General features: G+C 44.4%; 1 protein-coding gene and 1 long non-coding RNA gene across 3 annotated transcripts in view; one reads left to right on the forward strand and one right to left on the reverse strand.

The window, feature by feature from the left end:
• The window catches only part of PITX2 (paired like homeodomain 2), a 40727-nt gene extending 16044 nt beyond the window's left edge, over window positions 1-24683 (reverse strand). The window contains exons 1-3 of one of the 2 annotated variants that reach the window (XM_087962961.1): window positions 24048-24683; window positions 12316-12371; window positions 11334-11471 (exon numbers count right to left, since the gene is read on the reverse strand). In XM_087962961.1, the coding sequence (XP_087819087.1) occupies window positions 11334-11471; window positions 12316-12361 (184 nt within the window). In that variant the 5' untranslated portion in view covers window positions 12362-12371; window positions 24048-24683. Of the gene's footprint in view, window positions 1-11333; window positions 11472-12315; window positions 12372-18082; window positions 18455-24047 lie in introns of those variants that run through there. The other variant, XM_087962960.1, reaches the window with a different exon arrangement.
• On the forward strand, window positions 18606-20232 carry LOC148130676 (uncharacterized). The gene is made up of 2 exons (XR_015749196.1): window positions 18606-18750; window positions 19373-20232. It is a non-coding gene; the product is annotated as an uncharacterized LOC148130676 (long non-coding RNA).
• Window positions 24684-25824: the final 1141 nt, after the last annotated feature.

Genomic DNA, 25824 nt, shown 5'->3' on the forward strand with positions numbered 1-25824 from the left:
AGAACTTTATTGCTTGCTCATATGATAACAGACCCAGAAGCATATTCCTTACTACCATTACAGGTTGCTCAATTTTCTAATTCATAAAAGTTTTTCATAGGTCCATCCCCCCAGAGCCAAAAATAGACTGGGGTGACTTCCATGGCAGTTGTGTATGAGGGCAGGAGATGCGCTGTGGACTTGAGGATACTTCAGGGACCATCCTAGTTAATGAGCAGGGAAGTGAACCTTGGTCCAAACCACATGAGCTTTGCTAATGCGCTTCCCCCCCTTCATCCCAAGCAAATGCTAAGCAAAATCAAGGGGCAGTGGGTTGCAGTGACAAAAATGTGGCATTAGAACAAAGTACAACCTCCTTCAGATTGGCTCTCAGGCAAGAAATTGTGATCAAGATATTCTCCTTGTTAAATAAAACAAGTACATCAAATAAGGCACGTAGCATAGCAGAATCAGAAGACATGAAAACCACAAAACTGGAACTTCAGTTGAATTTCGTTTCATCCTGTTCTCCAGAGCTGCAATTCCCAAATAAAGCTTATTTTGCCAGGAACTAGATCTCTGATTAATTAGGATCCCATTATGGAAGCCAGACAGATAACCCTTGTTTAGTTACATGTTGGTCAAAACAATAAAGAACAAGATGAGTCCTTCAGGGCTAACCATGCTATTATTATTCAAGAGAAACCATTCATTGTTTTTATCAGACTCCCCCCACCCCCCTAGATTTAGGAAATATAGCTTATTTCCAGCTTGTGCTACAATAAAATGATTACTCCTCAATTAGCACAGAACTCTGTTGTTTTAGCTTATGGAGCAAAAGGTTTTTAAAGCACCCTCCTGGGTGTTCCTTAAATCATTTCCTGGGGCCACTAATCAATGTGAAATAAACAGGGGTCTCGTTTTCCTGTTTTCACAGCCACCACTTCAGCACCGAAGAACCAATTTTCTCCTAAAAGCTCTATGGACAAATGCAAAGCAAACAAACAACACCTACCCATCTACCTTGGGTGGGCGAGCAAGGAAGAAGCTAAAGAAAGGTGGCAAATCAAATGCAAACCAAAGGTAGGGAGGGAAGGAAGGAAGGAAGAAGCCAAACCAATTTAGCTGGTGGGAAAGAGAAAATAAAAAAAAAAGAAACGAAAGAAACGAAAACAGAACAGAAACAACAAGCAAGCAGAAAATAGGGAGGAAGGAAAAGAAGAGAAGAAAAGAGAAACAGTCGGTAGAGAAAGAATAGCTAGCAAGCAAAAAAGAAAAAGGAATGGACGTATCTTCCCCTCCTGAGATACACACACACACACACACACACACACACACACACACACACAGACATATATATATCCTCCTCATTCCCTCACTGTTCCTTAGATCAGTTGTTCTCAACCTCGGCAACTTAAGAGATGGGTGGACTTTATTCAGCAGGCTGGGAAAGTGTGGAAGCTGAAGTCCACCCATCGTCAAGTGGTCTCGGATGAGAAACGCCGCCTTAGATCCGCAAGCCTTTGGGCGATGCTCGCTCCCCGTTCGATTTCGGTGGCTCGCAAAGCCTTTTCGAGCAAGAACCCGTTGCCTTTAAAACGAAAACAAAGACTGCCAAAGAGAGAAGGGTGGCTTGATGTCTTTCGGATTCCCGGCGACTCGCCTTGATGAAGAGCCATTAATTCCATCCATTCAGTCAATATTAGGAAGGCGACGGGGAGGGTTTTTAGTTTTTAAAGGTAGGATTAAGGAGACCCCAGATCGCCCCATTAGCGTATTCCTGCTCACGGCCGAAGCCTTCGTTGCGCGGCGCCCTCTCCGCACGGCCGATCGAACCGGGTTGCATAAATTAGGAACCGAGAACGACGAAGGCGCAGCCCGTAGGATGGGAGCTGGTTTGTGTGTGTGTGTGTTTGTATGCGTTGTCTACATTTGCACGCGTGTCTGCCCCAGGAGCCGAAAGTAGCTTGTCGCCACCGTTTTGTGGAAAGACTGCGACTGGATTCGGTGCGGAGCGGTTGGGACAGACAAGTCAGGCAAATCTACTTGTTCTTTAAAGCAGGGGTCTCCGACAACCTGGGCAACTTTTAAGACTTGTGGACGCCCACAAGTTGCCTCCAAGTTGCCAAGGTTGGACACCCCTGCTTTAAAGGAAGTGTCTTGCTTTGGAGAACAGGTCCTTGGGCTTTCCTTGCCACTTTGCAGGTTCTTCCTACCCTTCGTTTACTGACATTCTTCCCAACCCTTCAGCAGCTCTGCTCTGAGAGCCCTTTTTAAAGAAAGATAGTCCCGAGAAAGCCAAAAAAAGAGTGGTCTGAAAAAGTGGAATGAAAACTCCACAACAATGTTTTTGTTTAGTTCAACAGTCATATAGTTCACAATAAATGGACAGCTTGTGATTGCTTGAGTTTTAACTAGTTGTCTAAGAACGCCTTGGAGAAAAGTATATAAAAAGATTTTAATGCCATGTCCCCAGACCAACTTATCAGCTAAATAATGGAGGTGGGATTTGAATTTTGTTCTGTGTGGTCAAACTCAGCACTCTGGTTTCACTATTTCATATTTCAATGAGTAAGCAACGCTCTTCCTTGCCCTGATGTCTTTCCAATTGTTCTTGAATATAAGAGGCACATTGTTTGATAATTATAGGAATTATAGTCCAGACACCAGATTGAGGGCAATTAATTACAATTGCCCAACACACTATCTTTCTATATGTTGCACCTTTCCACAGTCTGGTTTTGTCCAAATAACAGCACTTTAGGAACTGGCTGTGCAATGGATTTGCAGACTCCCAAAGAATTCCATGGACCAAAGCTTGGTCCCAGGGTACCGGTTGGCTAAGCCAGCAGAAATGATGGGAGATGCAATTAAAGATTTAAGGACAGCCTATTAGAGAAGTTTGCAAAAGTTGAGATCGAAGCAGCTGAGGGCATTTGGGCCCGTTCTCCAAGAGATAGATGGAAGAACTGAGAGCGTCCAGACATCTTGGAGATAGGGGTTATTAAAACTTCCAGGATTGCATCTACACCACAGCCTTCCCTCCCTTTCTTATCAACATTGTCTTTGTCATCATAGAGTCGGGACATTTTGTCTTCGCCATGTTTATGATCCTTTGGAGCCAAGAGAGCAGAAGGAGTGTAGAAAATTCCAAATACTAAAAGAAAACTAAGTTTAGCTTATCTGATCTAATGCCCCAAAGGAAAAGGATCGATTCATTTGATCATTTCAAATCCTGCTTCATGCTTTGGTTGGAGTTCTCTTTATGCAAGGAGCGGAGGGCAACTAAACCATTCCTTAAAAATCAAATATCGCAAAATCGCATTCCTCCTCCATTACGAACACAATTTCTGGCTTTTTGAGGAATACTGTAGATGCAATGTTTGCTTGGATTGGCACAGGCCCCACTAGCAAAACCCCAAAGGTGCTACAGTAGCCAATGCATTCTTAAAACAAAACACTGAAGATAAAAATGCCTGTGAACCAGAACCAGACAAATAAAGATAGTTGAAAATGCTTTAAAAAGGGAGGCAGTTATGGCAGAATAAGTTAAAAGTTAATCTACCATTTTATTAAACACACACACACACACACACACACACACACAGAGTGACATGACCATACTAAGTTAAAGGCCTGAGTCATACAGATGGCCCAGGAAATTGTTATGCTATTAAATTTAGAAAACCTTAAACCAGGCAGTCTACAAATGTATACACAGATTCAAGTGTATTCACTTTAATTTATGTGCGTAGTGCTTGGCAGTTTCCATTCCTCCCATTCTCCCAGTCTTTTGAAAACATCCTATAAAAAGGGTTAACTCATAAAAAGCGGTCTACTAATTCTTGGATAAAGAATTCAGAGAGGAAAATTTCTAAGCCAGTTTATTTAGAACTATAATTAATTTGTGTAAAAAAACAACCACCAATATGGGTCCAAAGAAGTTTGGGTTGTAAATGTTCTTCTGATTTTTTTTGTTCATATGCTACTTTTCTGGGGCAATTTATTTATCATCCTAATTGTAACATACTTTGGAAGCCACCATATATTGAAAAATGGGATATGTGACAATAATACATTCTTCCCTGCAAAATCAATTGAATAATTGGATCCTAATGCAGCTTACTCAAAAGTAAACTCTTCTTTTAAAGATCCTAAGGGATCCTATTAATTAAATTAATTCTAAAGGGATTAATTCCTGTGCCTAAGTAGTTTACTCAGAAGTAAACCAGATCATTTCATTAGGTTTTCAGCATAATAGATTTACTTAAGAAATATTCCTGTTTCCCAAGAAAATCTTCAGGGACCTTGACTCCTCTACAAACTATAAAAACTATCAGGACACCAACAAAACTGACAATGGTTTAGAAATCTGAGGCCTAAGGCTTCTCATCATAAAGGTTATTCTAGAAAAGAGATTCCACACATGTAAGAATAGTCCCATTGTTTTCTATATTGCTTGATGTGGTTTCAGGTTTGAAATATGGTATAGAAATAGGTCTGTGGTTCAAATGTAGCCAGGATGGCCCAGATGGCTTTCTGGTTGCTGAAATTATTCTAAACACCTTTACTCAGAATAAAGTCCCACTGAGTTGAACTTCTATTAAAAGGCTGCATGCACTAACAAAAATATATGATAAATCTAGGGCAGGAAGAACCCTTAAGTTTGCAGTTGTAGACACACTTATTTGGAATTTAGTGAATCAGAACGTTGATTCAGAATTGAATTCTGAAGAAAGATGCATTGTGTTGTATTATAAAATGTAATCCAAGGATTCTTTTTTTGTTTGTTTCTTAAATCTGAAGCAGATCCATAGGTCAGTTACAGGAAAACCCTGATAAATTACCCAGAGCATTACTTGACATTTTGAGCTGAAGCAATCGGGACATGGGAGTGCCCTTTCTGCAGTGAATTGAGATAAACTAACATTCTGCCTATGGGAAACTGATGTATAGCCCTTTGAAGAATAAAACCCTTTGGAAACTTTACAACTAGATAGGATGAAACCCTTTAACATCCTTATATATACAGTTATTTATTTATTTGTTTGTTTGTTTATTAAATTGTGTATTGGCTGCCCACCCTACCATAAAGTAACTATAGAACATAAATAAATTAAAAGCAAGAATTTAAAATCAAGGATACATGGGGAGGGCAGGGGCAGAATGGGAGAGGTGGGATCTGTTGTTACCTCCATTGGACCACCACCATTGAACTGGTTTCCAATTGGGGCCACAGGCCAACTGGCAGAGACAGGTCTTTAGGCTTAGGAAAGGATAGGAGGATTGGGGCCAACCTCACATGGGGCAGAGGGGGGGCAAGATGTTTCAGAGGACAGGAACCACAGCAGAGAAGGACTTCTTCCTGGACTGAAGGGGCCCACAGCATGCCTCCTCTGGTGGCATGAATGGGACAGGCCAATCCCAGAGGGGTGAGATGGTCTCTCAGATAAACTGTATCTTCTATATTGGATGTGTGTCCATCCAAAACAAGCTAGTTGAATTCAGTGGGAATTCCCCCCCCCCCCAGATAGTGTTAAAGATGTATGTCCTTAAGCATCCCAAAACTCACTTAATGCCAAATTCAGTATTTCTCTGGAAACATTTCCCACTCAACTCAGATGGCTGACTTCCCTAATAACAACATTAGGTCCCAGTTCAGTTCTGAGTGGAGTTCAGTGCGGAGAACTACTCAGAAGAAGAGGTTCAACTCCTTCTCTAAGATACACAGCCTCTTAGATCTTGTGTATTGCCTTGCAGATTTTTTTTTATGAATTGAAATGAAAAATACATTATCTGACCAAGCAAATGTTGCTCAATAAATTACACATTTTAGTGCTTGCATTAAAATGAAATGAATTTCTATACAGGAGAGCATTTTAAAAAGTCCTAAAAGATGTTGTGTCCATAGACATCTAGGAAGGCAAGTACAATAAGACTATTAATGACTTTTAGTTAGGATCAATGAATAAAATATTTCATTCCTACAAAGTATTAGTTGCTCAGGGACACTGCATTAAGGCATCCCATTGACATGGAAACAAAGACAGACACAAAATACTCTCATTCAGTTAGCTTTTCTGATATCCTTATGCTAACAGGTATCAACTATAGTTGGATAGCAAAATGTAAATGTTACACATTTATGAACTGATCAGATCTGATTAAGGTTGGTTTTGAAATTAAATTGGTTCAAATAGCCATTTTATTAGGTTTGGGATTCAATTGGATCATTACACATTGGTGTATATGTGTTTTTACGCCAAAACTACCAACATCAATTTGGACCAATATAATGTGATTTGTCATTCCAAATTGATTGGAATCAGTTGGAATCACTCTATATTGTTGACATGGTGGTGAAGGTAAAGGCCAAGATTGAGGAGACTCAGAAGAAAGTTTACCCTCAACCCTCATTGGGTAATTTTGAGCCAATTATTCTTTCAGTCTAACCTACCTATCAGGGCTGTTGTGGGAAAGTTGAGGAGGGACTTTTGTATACATTGGGGTATAAATCAATAATTCAATACAAACACAAATATATAGTTTTAATTTCAAAGCAGTTGAATCTTTGTATAGTTTGTAATAATATTACAACAAGAAGAATGAATACAAGAATGGCTAGATGGCTGGAGATAGATAGATAGATAGATAGATAGATAGATAGATAGATAGATAGATAGATAGATAGATAGATAGATAGATAGATAGATTTTAATGTTAGACTTGTGTGGCAGTCACTAATATTATCTTTTTTTAAAAGCATTGTCTTTTACAAATAAAATGCCTCTTCAAAGGTGTGCATTAAAACAACAATAAAAGCAACACCAAATTTAAGCTAGGTGGTGCTGAATTGAAGAATTGTTTAGGGTCAATTAACATATTTAAAATCTATGAAGGATTAATCCCCCTAGCAACATGTCTCCATTAAAAAGAAAGAAAGATGGATAAATAGGCAACTTAACTTGTAAACCTTTCTCAGTACTTCCTTTGAATTAGACTTCTAAAATAAGTGATATTCACATTTGCCTGGCTTACCTGGACATTAAGATTTCAATTAAATGCTTGTCAGTTTAAATTTAAGCACTGCCCAGAATAACACTGTTGTTGTTTTTTTGCCTAAGTTCAGGGCAGTTTACTTTCTAGGAAGCCTGTTTAGCAAACATCCCACCCAGACTTAGAAAAACCGGTTTGTCACAAGCAAGGCTGTTCCAATTGGACCCTTTTTCCACTTCTGTATTTTTAAAACAAAAACAAAACCCCAATCCAGTGAATTCAGCCCCTCCTGCTTAAGTAAAGCCTTGGAATTGCATCTGCTTAGAGAATTTGTTTTAAGGATTGCAGAAAGTCAAAAAGTCTTTCCAAGACCTTTGAATGAAATACATTTTAAGGTTAGAGTTCTCAGATGTCTTTGGATTGATCAGAGAGCTACGGTGCTGAATAGTCCTCAACATATTCCAAATAATTGAATTAAGGTAAACTAGTCAGCAACATTTGCATTTCAGTTCTTTTCATAGCAACATCAAACATATATTTATTCACCAGTAAGCCCCACTGAATTCAAGAAGAATTATTCCAAGTTAAATGTGCATTGAACCATTGCATAGAAGAAGAATGTCTTGTTTTACAAACTGCCCACTCTCCACCCAGTGAGGTTGCTGAGAATGTATTGAACAACACATGCTCTCATCTACAGCGCCGATTACCCTCAACCATTGGCCAAAAAACCCCTAGAGATTATGAGTAGATGTGTGGTCCAGCAACTCTTGGAGTGTCCTGGAATAGCAAGGTTGTTGAATATTTGGTTAAGAAAGTCAAAATATGGGTATTTTTGTGACATTTGGAAATTGTTCTAAGTTTTGCTCAAACTTTCTCACTGCATTTAAAACAAAAAAGCTGCAGGGAGAAGTATGAGTTTCACTGCAAAAGATCTTTAACAAAATGAATCCTTTCTTTTGAAGGTGAACGCTCCAGTGATGATTCCAGGAATGCAAGCAGACAAAAGACAGCAGTGGAATTGCCTAAAATCCATCAATGGAAGCCTCCTTTCTTTCTCACTTTGCCAAATAGGTTTTGGAATGAAAAGGATACACAACTGTCCCTGAAACTAACTGGCTCCTTAAAATGATTTTATTGGGGACAGTGGTCATTCATTTTATTTGAATGAATTTATCAGAAATCTTTTTCAGACCTGCTTTTGAAGCTCTTTTTGCTAAACACAGGATAGCTGCCAAAAACAATAAACCTATGCACTCTACTGGGGAATAAGATTGGTCTACCTAAGATAGTAAGCCTCATGAAGGAAAACAGGAAGTGGGGAAGGATACAGGCTACAAGGCATACTTTTGAGCCATTTCAAACTCACTTGTGTTAAACATTTCCTGAAGCTTTTATTCCTGACATCTATGGCATTTGGACAGATGCATCTTATCTGTTTATGTCTTTTAAACGCCACATGGCGTTGTGATCACTTTCTAAAATACAAAACGTAGCCTGTTCCCACCCAAGGCCCCAATCCTTCCATGGGTGGGATTTGCAATTTTCTTAATTTTCTCATTCCGATGTGTAGAATTTTAACAAGCTGAAGGTTTGAAAAGTGGTTGAGTCCTATTGACAACTCCATCATTCTCACTCAGGATATGTTTAGCTCTGGAGTCTCTTCTCCAATATAGTACCATCTGGTCCTCAGCTTAGCACCAAAACGGGGTTTGTTTGTTTTTTAAATTCCACCTTTAGTTAAAGTTGATTTTCTCTTTTTTTCCCCCTAAAAACTAACGACAACCCTTGGCCATTTCCTTTCGAATTCAAGAGAGTAAAAAAAAAAAAAAAAAAAGGACCTTGTGGCATATTGCACAGGACTGGAAATGAATAAGATAAAAAAAAAGCTCATGATGCAGAATGAATGGTTAGAAAAATCATAATTTGTTTTCCAGGGGAGGTCGTGATGTGGGGTGGGGAATCCTCAACTTTTCTTCATCGAGAAGTGAAATTCATCGAGTCACAGGCTCTGCTGCCAATATCTTCTGTTGGGTGAGCCGCTCTGGAGAAGAACGTTTCTGCTAGGCTTATAGAAGTTTCCACCTAATTCGACTCAGGGCACCCACAGAATATGGAGGTACTTCCTGTTCTGGATCCCGTCTCCCTCCTAAATCAAAGTTGCTTTTTTGTGTGTGTGAGGATCCCACCTCCGGGCCTGGATCTGATTGCAGCAGGCAACCCTGATCCCCTGAACCGGCTTTCTTCAACACTCGATTCTTCTTGGAAACGGCGCTTGTTTGCTTTCAACATCTTGATAACGTACCTTTCAAGCTGATTTCCCAAGTCGTCATTCTCAGAAGCATTCTCGTTGCACGGGAGGGATTTTTGTTTTTCCTACCGAGGAATCTTTCGCCTGGAAATGGGGTCCCCTTGTTTCGAGTCAAAACACTTCAGGATCTCTTAGGTGAGCTCGGCGGCGGCGGAGGCCCAGGGCTCCAGCCAATTCGCTTTTATTGTCTTACAAAGGGGTTTTTTCAAGGGTGGCACCGAATTTTTGCACGGGCGCAACTCCGCGGCAGCAAATGCCACCGCTCCTGCGCGTTTGCAGGGACATATGAGGTTCACGCCCAGTCGAATTTTACTCGCCCCTTGAATAGCTGAGACCTCGCCCCCACCCCCATGCAATCGATTCAGCGGAATTGCCCCGAACTAGCGCGCGTTTGTATACATTTCCTTTTCAGCAAATCTCTATGGCAAACATTGTTGTTTTGACCAGATCACCAGAGGAGTGGCAGACTCTCCGGGCAAAAGTGTTAGATCACCACTCTAGACAATCGCCAATCGCCAGCGTCAACTGCACTCCAACTCCCGGCAATGGATCCCCCTGGCTGGGAATCATAGAAGCTGTAATTTAGGCAAAGGGGGTCATATCCAAGGCGGCTTCTCTCCCCCCCTCACTTTTACCAACTTCAGCATGAACATGTCCTATCAAAATGTCTTTTGTTTTTTCCCCTGCCGCGGACACATGCGAAATAAATTCGTTTGTGCTAAAATCACCCCAAGGAATCCAGTGGGGCAATCACGGGTGATGGAGGATTGCGAGCTAATGCCTGAATCCCCTTCCTACGCATGGTGGATAACGATGCTTTTGAAACAACTTGAGTGGCACTTCTGCCCCAGTACTTTCTTGAGAGAAAGGATGGAACTCAGTGGAATTTTTCCAATTAGGAAGCAATTGGATTTAACCATTCCTGAGATTTCTCATCAACAACCGTGCCCATCTGCATAAACAATGCTCCAAAGAAAGTTGTTATTATCTTGGGGGTATTAACGAAATGGCATTTCTGCTAATTATACACAACTGCCTTCTAAAAACAAGAACATCCAGAGCCATCTTATTATGATTGTAATATACTGTATATCACTGCAAAAAGAAATAAAAAAAAAAAAAAATCACGTTTATTTTTATTTCCAGGTTGTCGGTTTAAAAAGCAAAAGGGCTGTTTTTCCTTTTCCCTATGGTGCATTTTGGATTGGGAAGCAATTCCGGCCGCTAAACTCGCTTTAATAAAGATATTTTTAATAATATACCCGGGACATATTTTTTTTAAAATAAACATTGATACTTAACTGAAAGAAACAAGAAAAATGCCATATGTCTATTTCCGAGGATGGCAAAAAGCAAAGACCTATCATTGCCGCTACAACCTTCGGTCCTAGTTTCTACACCTAGCCCTGTAAGCAATAGTGTTGTATCTTAGATGGCGAACGCTTCGAATACAGACGAATCAACTTTTTACATATATATTTTTTTTTGGTAAAAGAAAATCGCCAAGAGTGGCACGCCAGTAGCATTTTCTGGCAAATATGCTTGCTCAATACAAAATATTTCCCCTTCCCAGGAAAAACAAAAAACAAAACCCAACCCCGATCCATTATCCCTTTGACAAAGCAGGTTTTCACCCCAGCGGCTCTCCGCACCGCACCCATCCTCACCAGCAGAGGGCGCCCTTGCACCGCCTTCAGCTCGCCCCCCTGCGCCGCGAGGAAAGCTGAGAGCGCGCGCAAAACCCTCGCCCGGGGTCGCCGCAGACGAGCCAACAGCTGCTCAGGAAGCTTTGGGAGAGAGGGAGACGCCCCCCTCCCCTATGTTGGCTCTCCCCTCGTGGCCCCTCCTCTCCCACTGCGGCGCCCACCCCCGGGATTCCCCCGGGCTCAGCCAAGAGCCTGCCTTGGTCGTGGGAGCCGTGAGCTCGCCCCACCGCCGTCCTTAGAGCCTGGGGGGGGGGGGCGAGAAGGATGGTTTCACGATGGGGGAGCGGATCTCCCCACCCCTCCACGGTCTGAGCAGGCAGAAGCGGGCCGCCTCGACTCACCGTTGGCGCTGGGGTGGGGCCTGCCGAAGAGTTTGCTGCTGGAAGCCTCTTTCCTGCCTTCCGGAGCCTCGCCGAAGTCCCCCTTTTTAATATCAGGGTCTTTGGAGAAGAGACATTCGACGGTCGAAGGTTGTACCCCTAAGGAGGGAAAGAGAAGGCTGTTGGTTCCTCAGAGGGAGGCGTGTGTGTGTGTGTGTGTGTGTGTGAGAGAGAGAGAGAGAGAGAGAGGAGCTGAAGTCCTCACGGGTTAGGGCTAGGCTAGGTGGGGATGATGGAGCTTGGGGGCCTGAGGGATACCCCGACGCCATTGGGAAAGGCGACGGTGAAGGCGCTAGTCCAGGGGTCTCCAACCTTGGCCACTTTAAGCCTGGAGGACTTCAACTCCCAGAATTCCAGCCAGCAAAGCTGGCTGGGGAATTCTGGGAGTTGAAGTCCTCCAGGCTTAAAGTGGCCAAGGTTGAGACCCCTGCGCGAGTCCTCTTGGAGAACCCTATAACCTCCCAGCTCTCCCTGGGCCTCTGTTGTCCCTCTTTCTTTCTCTCTCCCCCCCCCTTCCCATCTTCCCATAGGAGCTGCTTGTCCTCCTCAGTTTGCGACGAGGCGAATCGGGCCCCCGGATTCCTGGAAGGCTCGCGGCTCTTTCCAGCTAGCGAGCCACGAAGCTTTTGGCTGCAAGCCCCGAGAGCTACAAGGGTCCGGGCCAGCGTTTGACTGACAGGGGATGCCTGAATTCTCGCCCAATCAATAAACCGGGGAGGGGGGGGCGCTACAGAATTTTCAGTGGGTTTCTCTGAGCCCCGAATTTTGCCCCTGACTGGGCTCCCCGTAATGTCCCCCGTTATAGAGATGTATACCACCCTCCTTTAAGGTTTCTCTCTCTCTCTCTCTTTTTTTGAAAACGGTCAACGGGGAAACGGCGTGCAAGCACACCTCGATCTTAAACTGCAGGTCGTTCCGACCAAAGGCGAAACGTGTTTCTTACCTAATTGGACGCAAGCCGAGACAAGTTTACGGCAGTTGGACTCCATAACCCGTTATCTGCAAAACATCAGACGGTTGGCATTGAGATAACATGCGAAATGAACGTCAGCTTCACGAAGTCAAACTAAACGACAGCAACCACCACAACAACAACGCTTTAAAGAAAAACAAGGCAAGCCTCTGCCTTAAACAAGCCACCCTTCAATAACGGATGGGGAAGGAGAAACTGGCCCCTCTAGACGATTATTTATTTGTTTGTTTGTTTGTTTATTTGTTTGTTCTGTTTGCCACCAGTCTTGCCCCAAATGACTCTGGGTGATACCCTTAAAATAAAACCATAAATATAATGAATAAATTCATCAAATTACAACAAAGGTATACCTAAAGATTGATGCCACTTTCCCATAATTTCCAGACAAATACTTTGATTTAAGCTCCGGTAGATGCCAGCTAGCATGGTGAAGTCTGGAAATTGGGGGAAAGGGCACTTAAGCTATCAGATTGGAAAGCTAGTATAAAAAGCCCAAGAGCAGACTGGGCTTTTTCAAGAATGCTTAGCTCCAGAGGGGTCCACAAGGTGTAGTTAACAAACTCAAAATGGTGCACACAATCACACAATCCAAAATTCACCTCTTCTTTATAGGTGTCAGCTTTTTTTGGCCAGATTCTGCGCACACCCCTGATTTGAGGTCGTCCCTGTGAAGTTTATTCCTCCTCCTCCTCCTCCTCTTCCTCACCCCCCAAGTGGCTTGTGTGTGTGTGTGTGTGTGTATACACTTGCAAATCTCTCTTTTCTGTGCAGCTCAATGCAGGGAGTGAAGCAGATGTACTTCACATGCTTTAAATTCTGATACTCCAGCCAAAGAAATGAAAGATTAAATTCAGGCAATCAACTTGATTTAAGCTTTGGACTTTGGAAGAAACTGAAGACCATCTAGTGTTCTCATTCATTGAATTTGAATTTTGACTTTGCATAAACTTCATTTTAAAATAAACTCTCTCTCTCTCTCTCTCTCTCTCTCTCACACACACACACACACACACACACACACCAAGTCCACTGATGCAAACCTAATGTGAATTTATGCCTGGAATCTGACAAATGCCCAGTGGCCCTGGGATATTTCTCTCCTGACAGAACCGTTTCAATGCACATAGATTTGTAGGGGTTATATAATTAGAGGGGGAAAGTGGATTTTCTCACAGAGTTTTTTTTTAAAGCGATGCTGCATGCAGCATGGCAAAAGAAATAAATAAATAAAGAAAAAGAAAAAGAAAATCTCATCCTGAATAAAGGGAACAAGAAATCTCTTGAATCAATGCAATAAACATGCATTAGTGTGAAAGTTCTATTCACTCCTGTGTGTGTCATAAACAGCTTGCTTCAATTTTAACTACCCAAAACTAATTTTTCCCCTCTTACATTTGAAATGGCACATTTTTCCATCCATCCATCTGTGATGGGGAATCCCAGCTTTTACAATCCGTTTCCCTAGAAATGGGCTTGTCTAAACTTGCTGGATTTTACTGATTGATTGATTCAAATCAACAAGAGTGAGATTGGTTTCACAGAGGAACTCAGCCCTATGGACTGCAGCCTCCCTCACAAAATTATGGTCTTAAGGCTGGGCATTTACCTGAAAGCAAAGCTTATGTGATTCAGTGCAACAGACTCCCAAATAAAACCAAAGTTGGGCTGCTTGTGAGTTAACAAGGGCTCACCCAGCATGATCCTATGAAATGTTAGTCTTGTCTAAATCCACTGGAATAAATCAATAGCTGACATCTTTGAGCCAGGAGAGCATATCAAGATATTCAGCTTAACAATGCTGTGATTTACATAGCGGAGCAGGAAGGTTTGATGGGTGTCACTTCCAACAAGGGGGAAGGGACATGCTTTTCAAGAGATACGAACAGGTGTGTCTCTCCATAGATACTCTTTTCCATTTCTAAAGATTTGCAGTGTTTACTTCACTGAGCCATCGCCATGCCACTATAACAGCGATGGAGACACGGAGATAGCCTTTGTACCGCCAAAGCACTGACTGGCTGATGTTGCTATAAATCACTAGTGTGGATTGTTCTTGGGGGGAAAAAGGAAGGTCTGTGTCTGAATTTGCACTCTCCAGGGTCTCTTATTGGTAGAGAATGAAAGCCCAAATCGAGAGTCTGAACCCCCTTTCCAGGTAGAGGAGGCAGACTCTCCAGTACAGCTTGAAGGGGAGGCATTTTTGGGATGGGGAGGAAACAGGGGACGAGAAAAGCAATGAACCAGAGTGGTCAATGTCTGACCACTCAGAGTGGTCAATGTCTGGAATACTCTACCCGACTCTGTAGTCTCTTCCCCAAACCCCAAAAACTTTAACCTTAGACTGTCTACTATTGACCTCACCCCTTTCCTAAGAGGTCTGTAGGGGGCGTGCATAAGCGCACCATCGTGCCTACCGTCCCTGTCCTATTGTTTCTCTTATTCTTCTTTTATTTTTCTTATATGTACCCATTTCATGTATTCACAACTATGTATACACTTATACTTATTATCTTGTAAACAATTGGCAAATCAAATAAATAAATAAAATAAATAAATAAAATAAACCACCCCCATTCTCTGCCTTTCTCCTTTGGCTGGACAAGGCTGGGAGAGGGGCTTTAACACTTTAGATCAGGGGTCTCCAACCTTGGCAACTTTAAGACTTGTGAACTTCAACTCTTAAAGTTGCCAAGGTTGGAGACCCCCTGCTTTAGATGTCACCTTCACTTCAACTTTTAACTCTTCTGAAGACTACTTTTTAAACTTAACAGAGCACAACAGAACAGAACAGGCAAAAGAACACTAAAAAGAAGTGTTAGGAAAGAAAAACAAAAGGAACAAGATTAGCGCCTGATTGAGATGTCTGTTTGGGAGACATTACAAAAATCATTACCAGAGCTCTCAACTAACTCAATATGAAGTAACACAGATGGGAGGTTATTAGTCCAGGCTTCAAATGTTTACTTATGGTAATTCGGATAGAAAATTTGCATGTCCTCTTCAGTTGGGTAATTTAGCATCCCCATTCCCCAATATCCCCCTCCACCATTTCGGGCGTGTTAAAGTTAACGGGCGCTCACTCTTAACCAACTTATCCTTCTGAGCCTTCTCAGAAATCCTTGGAGGGAACAGGACAGCTCTGTCTAACTGGCTAATCAGAAACAGCCAGGAAGATGAACAATAATCCCCTTGACTTAATGGTGAGGATGATGAGGGCGATACCCCTCCAGCCTAATTAAGCTGACTTACAAAACATGGGTCTCACAAGGAAAATTATTTTTCAGATGAAGGTGCATTTTCTTGCTCCAGGGAGAAAATTCCTAGAAGCTAGGAAAGATTGCTGACTTTTTTCCACCCGGACTGGCCTTAAGATCTCAAATCAGAGTCATTACTTTCCAAGCCATCAGGCATTCCTAGGTATTTTAGAGTAGAACTGGGTGCCAGCAATGGGTGCAATTGAACTACTGCTTCAGTTTAATATATGTGGCCTGGGGGACACATGGAAAAGGTCATAAGTTTTTTATTTTTCAGGAGTCAAGACTGACATGCAAGATGCCCTGAGCAGAAGAAGACGTTTCCCCCACAACGAAGGCCTAATTTGAAATCTGTAGTGAAACAGAGAAAGGCAGTTGATGGCCCCTTTTAATTTCTCTTGGAGGGTCCTTAAAGTGGGTTTTGTCAAGCAGGTTTCCCTGGATAAATTCAAACTCTCAGGGTCAATTCTTGCCTTACAGGCTAATTAATTGAGCACACGGAGACAGACAAGGCATTATTTTTTTGCTTTAAGTCCTTCATTTCCAAAAATTGAATCACTAGAAAATATTATTCTTAAAAAATGTGATATATCAGGAGTTCTATTCATCTATTGTTTTCAAAATCTTGCTCTTGCTTATTTTGGAATATAAATATTTATTTGATTGCAAGGATTCCTGACAGTTGAGAAATAAAGGAATTTGCAGCTGAAGTCTATCCAAATTTAGACAGAAGGCAGTACCAAGTTAGAACTAGTTGGGCAAGTAAAGTTAAGACTACAGTGAGAAAGAAGAAAGGAACCATGATTTCTGCCAAGAAAAAAATATATATTGATTTTTAAACACCCAACCTGCAAATTTATCTATTGGGGGAGGTGGCAGGAGAAAGCTCTTGGGAATTACTATTAGGCTTTATTAATATTAGCCCCAGATGCTAGACTGCTTTTACAGTACATGCAAATAATCCCATAAATACAATAAATGGAATCTTCTACCAAATAATTTGGAGTCCACCAATCAATATTACTACTAGAACCCTTTTCTGGCCCCAGTCTTTTTCCTCATATACTTGCCTCTTATTTTCATTTTATTGTTTTAAAATTCACAAACTTAAATTGCTTTTATGAGCAACATATGCACCCTCTAACCAAAAATAGCTAAAATAAAATAAAGTGCATCTTTTACAGAAAGGCAAAATGAAATACATCACATTGCAGATTAGAATTCGGTATTTGCTGGGGGGGGGGGGGTTCCCCCTTTCCTTATCAATAGCAAGTGACTCATAATTGCATTTTCATGGCATTTTATATAGACCTGATTCTTAAGTGATACAAATAAGACTTCTTGGAAAAAGTGCAAAAATAGGTCAAGAAGGTGGATGGGCATCAAAAGACATAGCCAGAAATTGTAGGGGGCTGCGATTTGTTTTCATTATTTGGAATATTTGAAAAATTAAGAGAAGAATGTCGCATTTCTCTTTAAAGGTGTATTCACCCTGTGGAATGTAAAGGAACTTTTGTAAAGCCAACTAAATTAATTAGAAGGATGTCCACCCCATCCCCCTTTCCGAACCCTTTTTCCTGCCTGGTTTCTTGTTTAATTTAGGTCTTCTTCACTGTTCCTTAAAAATAAAAGAAGCACGAATTACTCTTTATGCTGCCTTTGGACGAAGAACCAGATTTAATAATAGGGATATGATGGCGTCAGAAGGCAAGACAAGACAAGACAAAGCAAAACACCCCCCCCCCACCCCAAACCTGCCACAAACTCCAGAAAATGTTGCCTTTTAAATGAGGCTACAAGAAAGCAAATAGAATGTGGAGGATCTCGCTAAAATTAAGTCATCCGAGTCTCAGAATCCCGAGGCACCTCACAGTTTGCTGTAGTAAGCCGCGTCCTAGCAGTAATTGTAACTCTGTGTTTACGAAAGTTACACTTCAGTTATAGAGCAAGACTCAGCCTCACTGGGGCAACTCCTTGGCCTCCTCGAGTTTTTCCAAGACTGCATGAAAAACATTAAAGGACAATAAAGGCGGGCAATAATATTTCGCAAAGGACTGCGTTTGAGAAAGCTCCGTAAAAGGACCTGATCTCTCTCTGTCCCCCTTCCTTCCTTCCATTCTTCTTTCCTTCCATCCTTCCTTCCTTCCTTCCTTCTCTTTCCTGTCGGAATCCCAGGGAGATTGCAAGGCCAGGATGCCAAGGCATGCTTTATTAGCCACAAGGGAAAAAAGTAGAGGGGAAACCAGAAGGAAAGCGCGGTCGTCTAAGTCTGGCAAGGGGAGAACCTGGAAACGAGCGAGACCCTACCGGCAGCCCCTGACCCAATTCAAGCGCTGGAAGCCGAAGTCTCGGAGCCAGCCGAGCGCCCTAGAAAATCACCGGCCGGGACCAGCCGCCCGAACTGGACTCAATCCTCAGACTCGCCACAACTCCCACCGCCGGCCCAGGGCCACTGCGCGGTCCACCTTCGGACTCGGGCTTACCGGCTCCAGTGGGCTCCGATGGCTCCTGCCTTGCGCGGCGGGGATGGGTCCTGGATCCTGAAGCGCTGAGAAATCCCCAGGCGGGGAGGAGAGGGTCTGGGAAAGGGTCGCACCGCCGCCAGCGCCCCGAGCACCAACTCCCGAGGCCCGCCCGAGTCGCAGAAGGGCGGCAGCCCAGCAGGATCCCCGGGAGAAGAAACCGGTGTGTGTGTGTGTGTGTGTGTGTCGAACAGCCCCTGGAAGGAAGGGAGGGGAGGGAAGGCCGGGCCCCGGTGGGTTGGTGGCGGCGGCAGCGGGCAGCTTCTCGGCGGGCGACCCGGCTCCCCCCTGCCTGACTCGGGCTCTCCTGCGGCTCCAGTTCCGCTCAACTCCGCTCGGCTCGGCTCGCTCTGCTTGGCTGGGGGAGTCGCGTGACGTCAGCAAAGATTCCACCAAACTGAAGTCGGCGGCCAAGCCGAGCAGCGGTGGGAGGGAAGGAAGGAAGGGGGAAAGGTAGGGATGAATAACGGGGGGAGGAGGAGGAGGAGGAGAAGGCAGGGGCGGCCCAGCTGCTGCTGCTGCTGCTGCTGCTGCTGCTGGGAAAGGACGAAGCCCAAGAAAGGGGATTGTGGGGGAAGAAAAAAAAAAGGGGGACTCGGACGGATGGACCCTGAATGAAGGAGAGAAAGGTTAGAGCCACCTCTATATCAAGCTTGGGGGCGCAGTAGAAGTCATGGGCTCCAGGGTCTCTTGGCCAGGGACGTCGGTTTAACCAAAGCCCAGGGCGCGACAGAAAAGCCGAAACGAGCGGCTGACAGAGAAAATCAAGAACCGCCGCGGCAGGCGGAAGAGGAGCGGGAAAGGGAGCCCGATTATGACCCGGGAGGGAGGGAGGAACAGCCGATCCCAGGCTCCTTATTTAATTGAAAGTTTCACTAAAGAAACCAGAGGGGAGCCGTAGAGGAGGTAAAGGAGGATCGAGGCCTGGAGGGGGCCGGCAGCGGATAGGCTGAATACAAGAGCGGGGTCGAGCCTTTGGAGCCGGTGCAAAAGGGCCTGGAGCCGTCCAGACCCCCCTCCCCTCCACCGGGCTTCCCAACATTCAGGCCAGCTTCCTGAACGAGGGAGGAAAACGGGGCCTTTCCGCCTTTTTTATTTTTATTTTTTACGGAGCTGCAGCTGGGAAAAGGTGGGTGGGTGGCGGCGAGGGCCGCGGGGGCGCGAAAGGGCCTTTCCGCCACAAGGTTCGCGACCTACAAGCCCCAGAAGCGCCTCGCAGGGTAGAATTTCCTCGGCTGTCTCTGCCCCCAGCAGGTTCACCCGGGGTCACCGATCATTCATTTGCGAAAATGACGAGGCGCGAGGCGGAGGAAGAAAGGCGGTCTCCGAATGGCGGGGCTGCCGTGCAGTTGGCGCGATTTCCGGAGAAGCGGTCGCGGGGCCTATCCCGGGACAGGCGCGCCTCGGGAGCAAAGCTGTGGCTGAGAGAAGAACGGTGGAGAGAGATCCGGCCTGCTCGGCTACTTCGCCCCCTGGCAAGAAACAACAGCGCGCGAGTATTTCCGTGTACACGGAGGATCAATTAAGGGAAGATCGGGAATGTTGTTGCACTGTTAACCCAAAAATATTAGTAAAATCGATCACAGCAATTGCAAAGACAAATGCCCACCATGACTGCAAAAGTTGATCCGCAGACACACCTAAAAACGCCGCCAACAAATTGTGCCCGCAGGACGCCCTTCAAAATAAAATCCATTTTTAAACCCCAATACCGTAACCGTTTTCACATCACCGTTAAATTTGATTTTGCTGTGGTGGGTTGCATTAAAAAAAAGGAAGGAAAACTATTCTACAACTAATTAACTCCCCCATCCCCCAATGAAAAATAAAGTTGCTTTAGTTTGGCGCTCTTATTTCAGCGTTTTTACTGTAGTTGGAAGCTGAGAAATGGGTCGGTTCTGACGCAAAGAAATGGGCGCCATTTTGAAGTGTCTGATTTTTTCAGCCTACCGACTTAAAACACACGTGACTTAATGGATTCTAATTTACCTGCATTAAATTTTTAAGCATTTTCGTTTCTTTTGTTGGAAGGGAATCCTTTCTTACGGCATGGCTGTAAATCTAAGGCCCACTTGCTTGGAGTAAAAAATAAAAAATAAACACGAGAAGGATGAATTTATACAATACAAAAATTGCTTTAGTGGGAAAAAAAACTCTTATTTCATCGATACCTTTTTTTAAAAAAATGTCCCTTAGTGTTTAAACGTCAAATACAATGTTACCACTTGCAGGCCATTTGAAATTAACGTCCTCCTATCATTCGTCCTACCGATTTTATTTGAAAAGGTAAAATATTTCGCCAACTCTATAAGCATGCCCCGTAGGCCACCACAGGCAGGCACATGGTGTTAAGAGTCGAATCAGACAGTTTCACCGCGGCTCACTCCCAACTGCACGTGTGAAAACCCGCATTCGTGTCCTTGGGAAGAAGAGCCAGGGGCCCGAGTTCTTGTATCCCAATAAGGAATGCGAAGGAAAAATAAATCCATGGGGGTTAATCCTAAAATCTCTCTTTCGGTCGCTCTTGAAGTGGAAGAGGGTGGGTGGGTCGTGAAAGGGGAGGGAGGAAGAAGAGCGGGAGAGAATGAAGCCTTTTGTTTGGGCTCTCAGCGACTTTCAGGCGGCCCTTCGCCTCCCGGAATACCCCGGTGCTCCATACACCTAATTAATGTACGGACAGTAGTGGGTAAAATAACTAAGGTAAACAACCCTCCGTGTGGGCACTGACTTTGCTTTGAATCCGTCTGAGGACCGGGAGGAGAGGGGGGGGCGCTGTTCCTTCTCCTGCTCCTCCCAGCACGAAGATGCGCGCCTGGTTCCCCACCACTCGCCTCTTCCAGGCACTTCAAATTAGGAACTGTCACAGACCTGCCTCTCCGCCTCCCCACCCCCCCCGAGCCCCAGCCAAGGGTGGCTGGCTGGTTCTCCGTCTGCGCTACCTAACCAGACTGCCAGCCGGCCTCCAGTTGCTTTCTCTCATCCCACCTCCCCTCCCCGCCCCCCGGTTGGTCCCCGGGCTGCCTCCCTTGCCCCCTTCAATGCCGGGGCTTCAGACCGGAGCACGACTAAGGCCGGGCACTTCTCTGTCGCTCGCTAGGAATGGGGTGCAGCTGAAGTGAGCAGCTGGTGAGAAATGCAAATGGCTGGTAGAGAAACATAAGATACAGAGTGATTTTTATTCCCTCCTCGAGTGCGTGGAAGGAGCTGGACATACGTTTCACGCTCCTAATCCTTCTTTTACATTTTTAGTCATACTCCTATTAAACAACTAATTAATGCCCAGAATCGCTGGGGAATATATTAGGCAGACTGCCTCGAAACGGGAGTTTTGAAAGGTGGTCTGGAAACTGCTGGAGCTGCTTTAATACACGGATTTTAATTCTTTCTCTCTCTCCTCATCTCTCCTCTCCCCTCACCCTCCTCCGCCCCTCCCCATCCCAGCACCATTTCTCTTTCTCCCAGGAAATGAAACACAATCCTGGGTAGGGGTGAAGACATTCGCCCCTTTTGGTCCCGGAGAGCACCAACCGCTTTTCTGAGCCGGCAGACTAGTCGTAAACAAAGTATGTAGCGTCTTAACTAGGTTAGATCCTCTGGGTTATCTCAAGGTTACCTCTGCGAGAAGGTGCAGTCACAGTGGCTACACAGTTGCACGGCCGGGGCATGACTTTCCCAGTCACTTTATAAAAAAAAGTTATATAAAGTTATTATCTGAGGCTCCCTGGTAGGATACTCTGAAAGCATGGTTGAAATGCTGCAAGAAAGGGACTTTTGACAAATGCCCCCCTTTTCCCGGTTTTTAGCAAAAAGCTTCGCCCGAAGTCATTTTGCCCTGAAGAAATTTGTTATGCTGATTTCCACGAATCTCAAATTGAGCAAAGGCAGGATTGAAGTCTCGGTTAATAAGCAGGTGGAGTTAGTCGCAAGTGCTAATTTCGAGCACTTGATTTTCCATTAAAGGACGGTTGGTTTATTTAGGAAATAAACGGACGCTTAAAATAAAAAAAGAAAAGACCTCCAGAAAGATCCCCAAAGGCCGATTTGAATTGGCTACTAGTTATAATGGCAACTAAATGTCTACCAATCGACTAGTATTGCGGATAGCTACTCTAACAATACATGCTTTATTTCTTCAAAGATTATAACAATTTAAATACAAGCCCTTGACTTCCGGAATCAGGTGGACCTGTTCACAAAGCATTTCCCGTTCCAGATTTCAGAAACGATTTTAACTGCCATTAGATTATACTTGTTTAAAATTGATGGTAAAAACTGCCCTTAACCAAAATGCTGATCCGTTAAATGCAACACATCCGGTAGTAACCTCGCTTGGTAGCAAATAATTCCCGCTCACTTCAATGGGGCTGAGCGTAAGGTAGAATCCAGGCAGCATATTCAGAAATTGGTCCTGTGAAATTTGGTGAAGGTGCACAATGTTCAAAGCTACCGATTCCAAACAAACACGCAAAGAATCCAATTTTGCCTCTTAGCCAAGAATGAAATCTTTTTGAAATCAATTTTTCTTAAGTAAAATGAATGTAAATCTTTTTGTTAGTTTGACTACAGATGTTATTGAAAATATGCTGCTCTATCATCTATTTTCTTCCCAATGAGAATGTCTAAAATCTATCACAGTTAAGGCACATCAAATACTGAAAAGAAAAACCATGTTTGCTCATCGGTTAGGACAGTGGTCCAGGAGGGGGGAAAACGTTATTTCAAAGAAAGCATTTTTGGATGAGAATGCAAACTTAAAAATGTTTGATATAGTAATATAATTATACTAAAATCATATTCTAGCACCTTAGTTTAATAATGAGAAAAGCCGAAGTGGATGGTTGATAAGAATTCTATTTACAGACATTCAACACTAATTTCACCGAGGAACTGAGATAAATGTGAAAATTGGGAAGAGAAAGAGAATAAATCTCAGCAGTAATATATATATATATTTGCATTTTTACTGGCGCATTTGAAAACCGGTGAATATGAATCAGTGTGAAAGAATGAATTCCTACTTATTTTGCCCCAGTTTTGAATTATGTTTTCGAGTCTTCGTCCTTCTTCCTACAATTTTGTGAATGGGGTAGAAGTTTACAACACTCGCTGCACTTTTGTTTTATGACTTCTGCATTTCCTCCTCCTTCCTCCTCCTCCTCCTCCTCCACCCCCGTGTATTTCTTTTATGATTTTATTTCCGTATTACTCGTCTAGGCATCTCGATTCCATACAAATAGAAGAAAAAAAAGGGGGGGGGGGCGGGCGGGAAACCCTTCGAACGGACCCATTAATTTGCATATAAATTAAAACCCATCCTGCTACCTCCTGTGTTCTCGTAGCCTATTATCACTGAGAAACCAGGAACGCTTAAATACTTGAGCTAAGAGAATATATAAATGTCTGCCTTGACTCGGTAATGAACGACCTCAATAAAAACGTCCCATCCCGACGCTCGGAATTAATAAAGAAATGAAAAGGAAAAAGAGGGAAGGAGGAAATAAACGGGCATAGATACACACACACACACACACACACACACACACACACACACACCGGAGGTGGAAATGTTGTTCAAACCCGGACTTATTTCGGGCAGAAGGCAATAATCCATGCAAACCCAAAAGGGGGATCACCCACCCACCCCCCGTTTCCAGAGTCTCCTTGAGAAACCAAAGCGAAGCACACGGGAGGTGGAAGAAGTACAAAGGGAGAACCCCACTCCCCTTTCCGCGCCTGATCTCTGCGCCAGCCGGGTCGCAGCCTTCTTTGCCAGTGGCCAGAGTTGCGACGCTCCAGAGCCAAGGACGCCCTCTAGCCCCGGCCGCTCCCCTCCCCCGCTTCTTCTCCCAGGCCGTCGAGCCCTGGCGGGACCCGGGCGGCTTCCGCGGCGGCGGCGTGAGAAACCCCTGCTCCGGGAGCGGCTTACCTGGGTCCGGAGCAGAGGCGCGAAAAGGGGCCCTTCCTGACCAGGGCGAAGCGGCGCGGCGCGGAATGCCACAAGTTGCCGGGGAGGAAGGCAGCGGCGAAGAGGAGGGCAAGCGGGGCTGGCTGGCGGTGGGGAAATCTGTCGCCTCGGGGGCCAGGCAGGAGCGCCCTTTCATTTCAAGCGCTTATTGATTTGCTCTTGTCATCTTTGGCCGCGCAGAAGGACACTTGAAAGAAGCGCTGATCTCAGAGAGGAGGTGACCTGACCAGCGCTCTCCCCCAAATCTTAATTACCACCTTCATGCCTTGGGGGAAAAAAAGGGCAGAGAGGAAAGGAAGAGTCCGCAGCCAAAAGGCTTGGCTTATTTGCAACTTTCTCTAATTATTCCAGACTTCTCCCCGGGCGATCCCATCCGCTCCAGGCAACCTTCTCTCTCTCTCTCTCTCTCTCTCTCTCTTTCTCTCTCTCTCTCCTCTCTCCCTCTCTCCCTCTCTCCCTCTCTCCCTCTCCTCCCCCTCTCTCTTTCTCTCCCTCCTTCCCTCCCTCCCTCCCTCTCCCCCCTTCTTCCGAGCCCTGGTTGTGTGGATGGAGCCAACTGGAGGGCGCCCGGTTGGGGAAGACTGCCCTGAGGAAAGAATTCCAAGCTGGCTTAGTCTCTCTCTCTCTCTCTCTCTAACCAGCCGGTTGAATTCGAAAAGGGGGGGAAAATGAGAGAAGGGAAGAAAGTTTGCGGGGTCGGTGTGGATGGGTGGGTGGGGGAAGAGGATTAGCAGAGACCCAACGTCCCCCTCTGTGCCCCTCCTCGAGTTTCAGCTCATGAATGCCGGGTTTATGGGAAGCGAAGGTGCTTCTGAAAACGGGAAGAGTGGTTTTTAAAAATTTATTATTAGTATTATTATTACAGCAGCTCTCAACTAGGGACTGGGGGATGACCTGGGAACCGTGCCATTTAGTCAGATTCCTGCTTTGGCAACTACCTGTCCTTACCAGAGATAAACGCTCTGCTGTACTCCAGCTGTTTTGAACTTCAATTCCTACCAGCCTGGCTAAGAGCCAGAAATTATCAGAATCGGTAGTCCCCAAAGATCTGAAGGGCACCAGGCTGCCTACTCATCATTTCCTGGGATTTTTGTTTTGTTTTGTTTTTAGATCTCCCCCCCTCTTCTGCAGTTTCCACACGAAAGATGTTATAGTGTTCTTTAGCACCATTATAGTAGTGAGGGCAGCATATCGCCCAAGCCGGGGCTAGGGGACAGCAAAAAAAAAATATTATAAATAACTTGGGAGGAAGAAGACCACTCTTCCCAACTTTTGGAACCAAAGTGGCTACTTCTCATCCCCCCTCCCCTTCTTTGGGAAGAATTTGGTCGTCCCCACGAAGGCAGCTCTGGAGGAAGGAAGCGAAAGACAACTCTGTGATCCTGGAAGAGATGAATCTTCAATTTAAAACAAATCACCGCAATGAAAGGAACACTGACTAAACCTGTAGAACCTGCCCAGGCTTCGACCTTGGGATAAATGGGTAGAGGAGATATTAGAAGGAGAGTGACAGAAACTATAAATAGTTCAGCTGTCAAACTGTTTTGGTATCTGTCAGTATCCAGAAATGGAACATAGAAAGTAGATTTCCACAGGGTGAAAAAAAAGACAAAACAGCACGACAGAACTCTTTTATTCTGCCTACAATCAGACTTCATTGTTAATTACACCAGGACAGGTCCAACCAAAATGCTTGGATTTAAGCAACCACTGTCCTTACGCCACATTTAGTTTTTGC

The sequence above is a fragment of the Notechis scutatus genome, chromosome 4 (genome assembly GCF_049901735.1).
Source record: "Notechis scutatus isolate UNSWTSFEM ecotype Mainland chromosome 4, rNotScu1.2, whole genome shotgun sequence".
Classification (NCBI taxonomy): Eukaryota; Metazoa; Chordata; class Lepidosauria; order Squamata; family Elapidae; genus Notechis; species Notechis scutatus.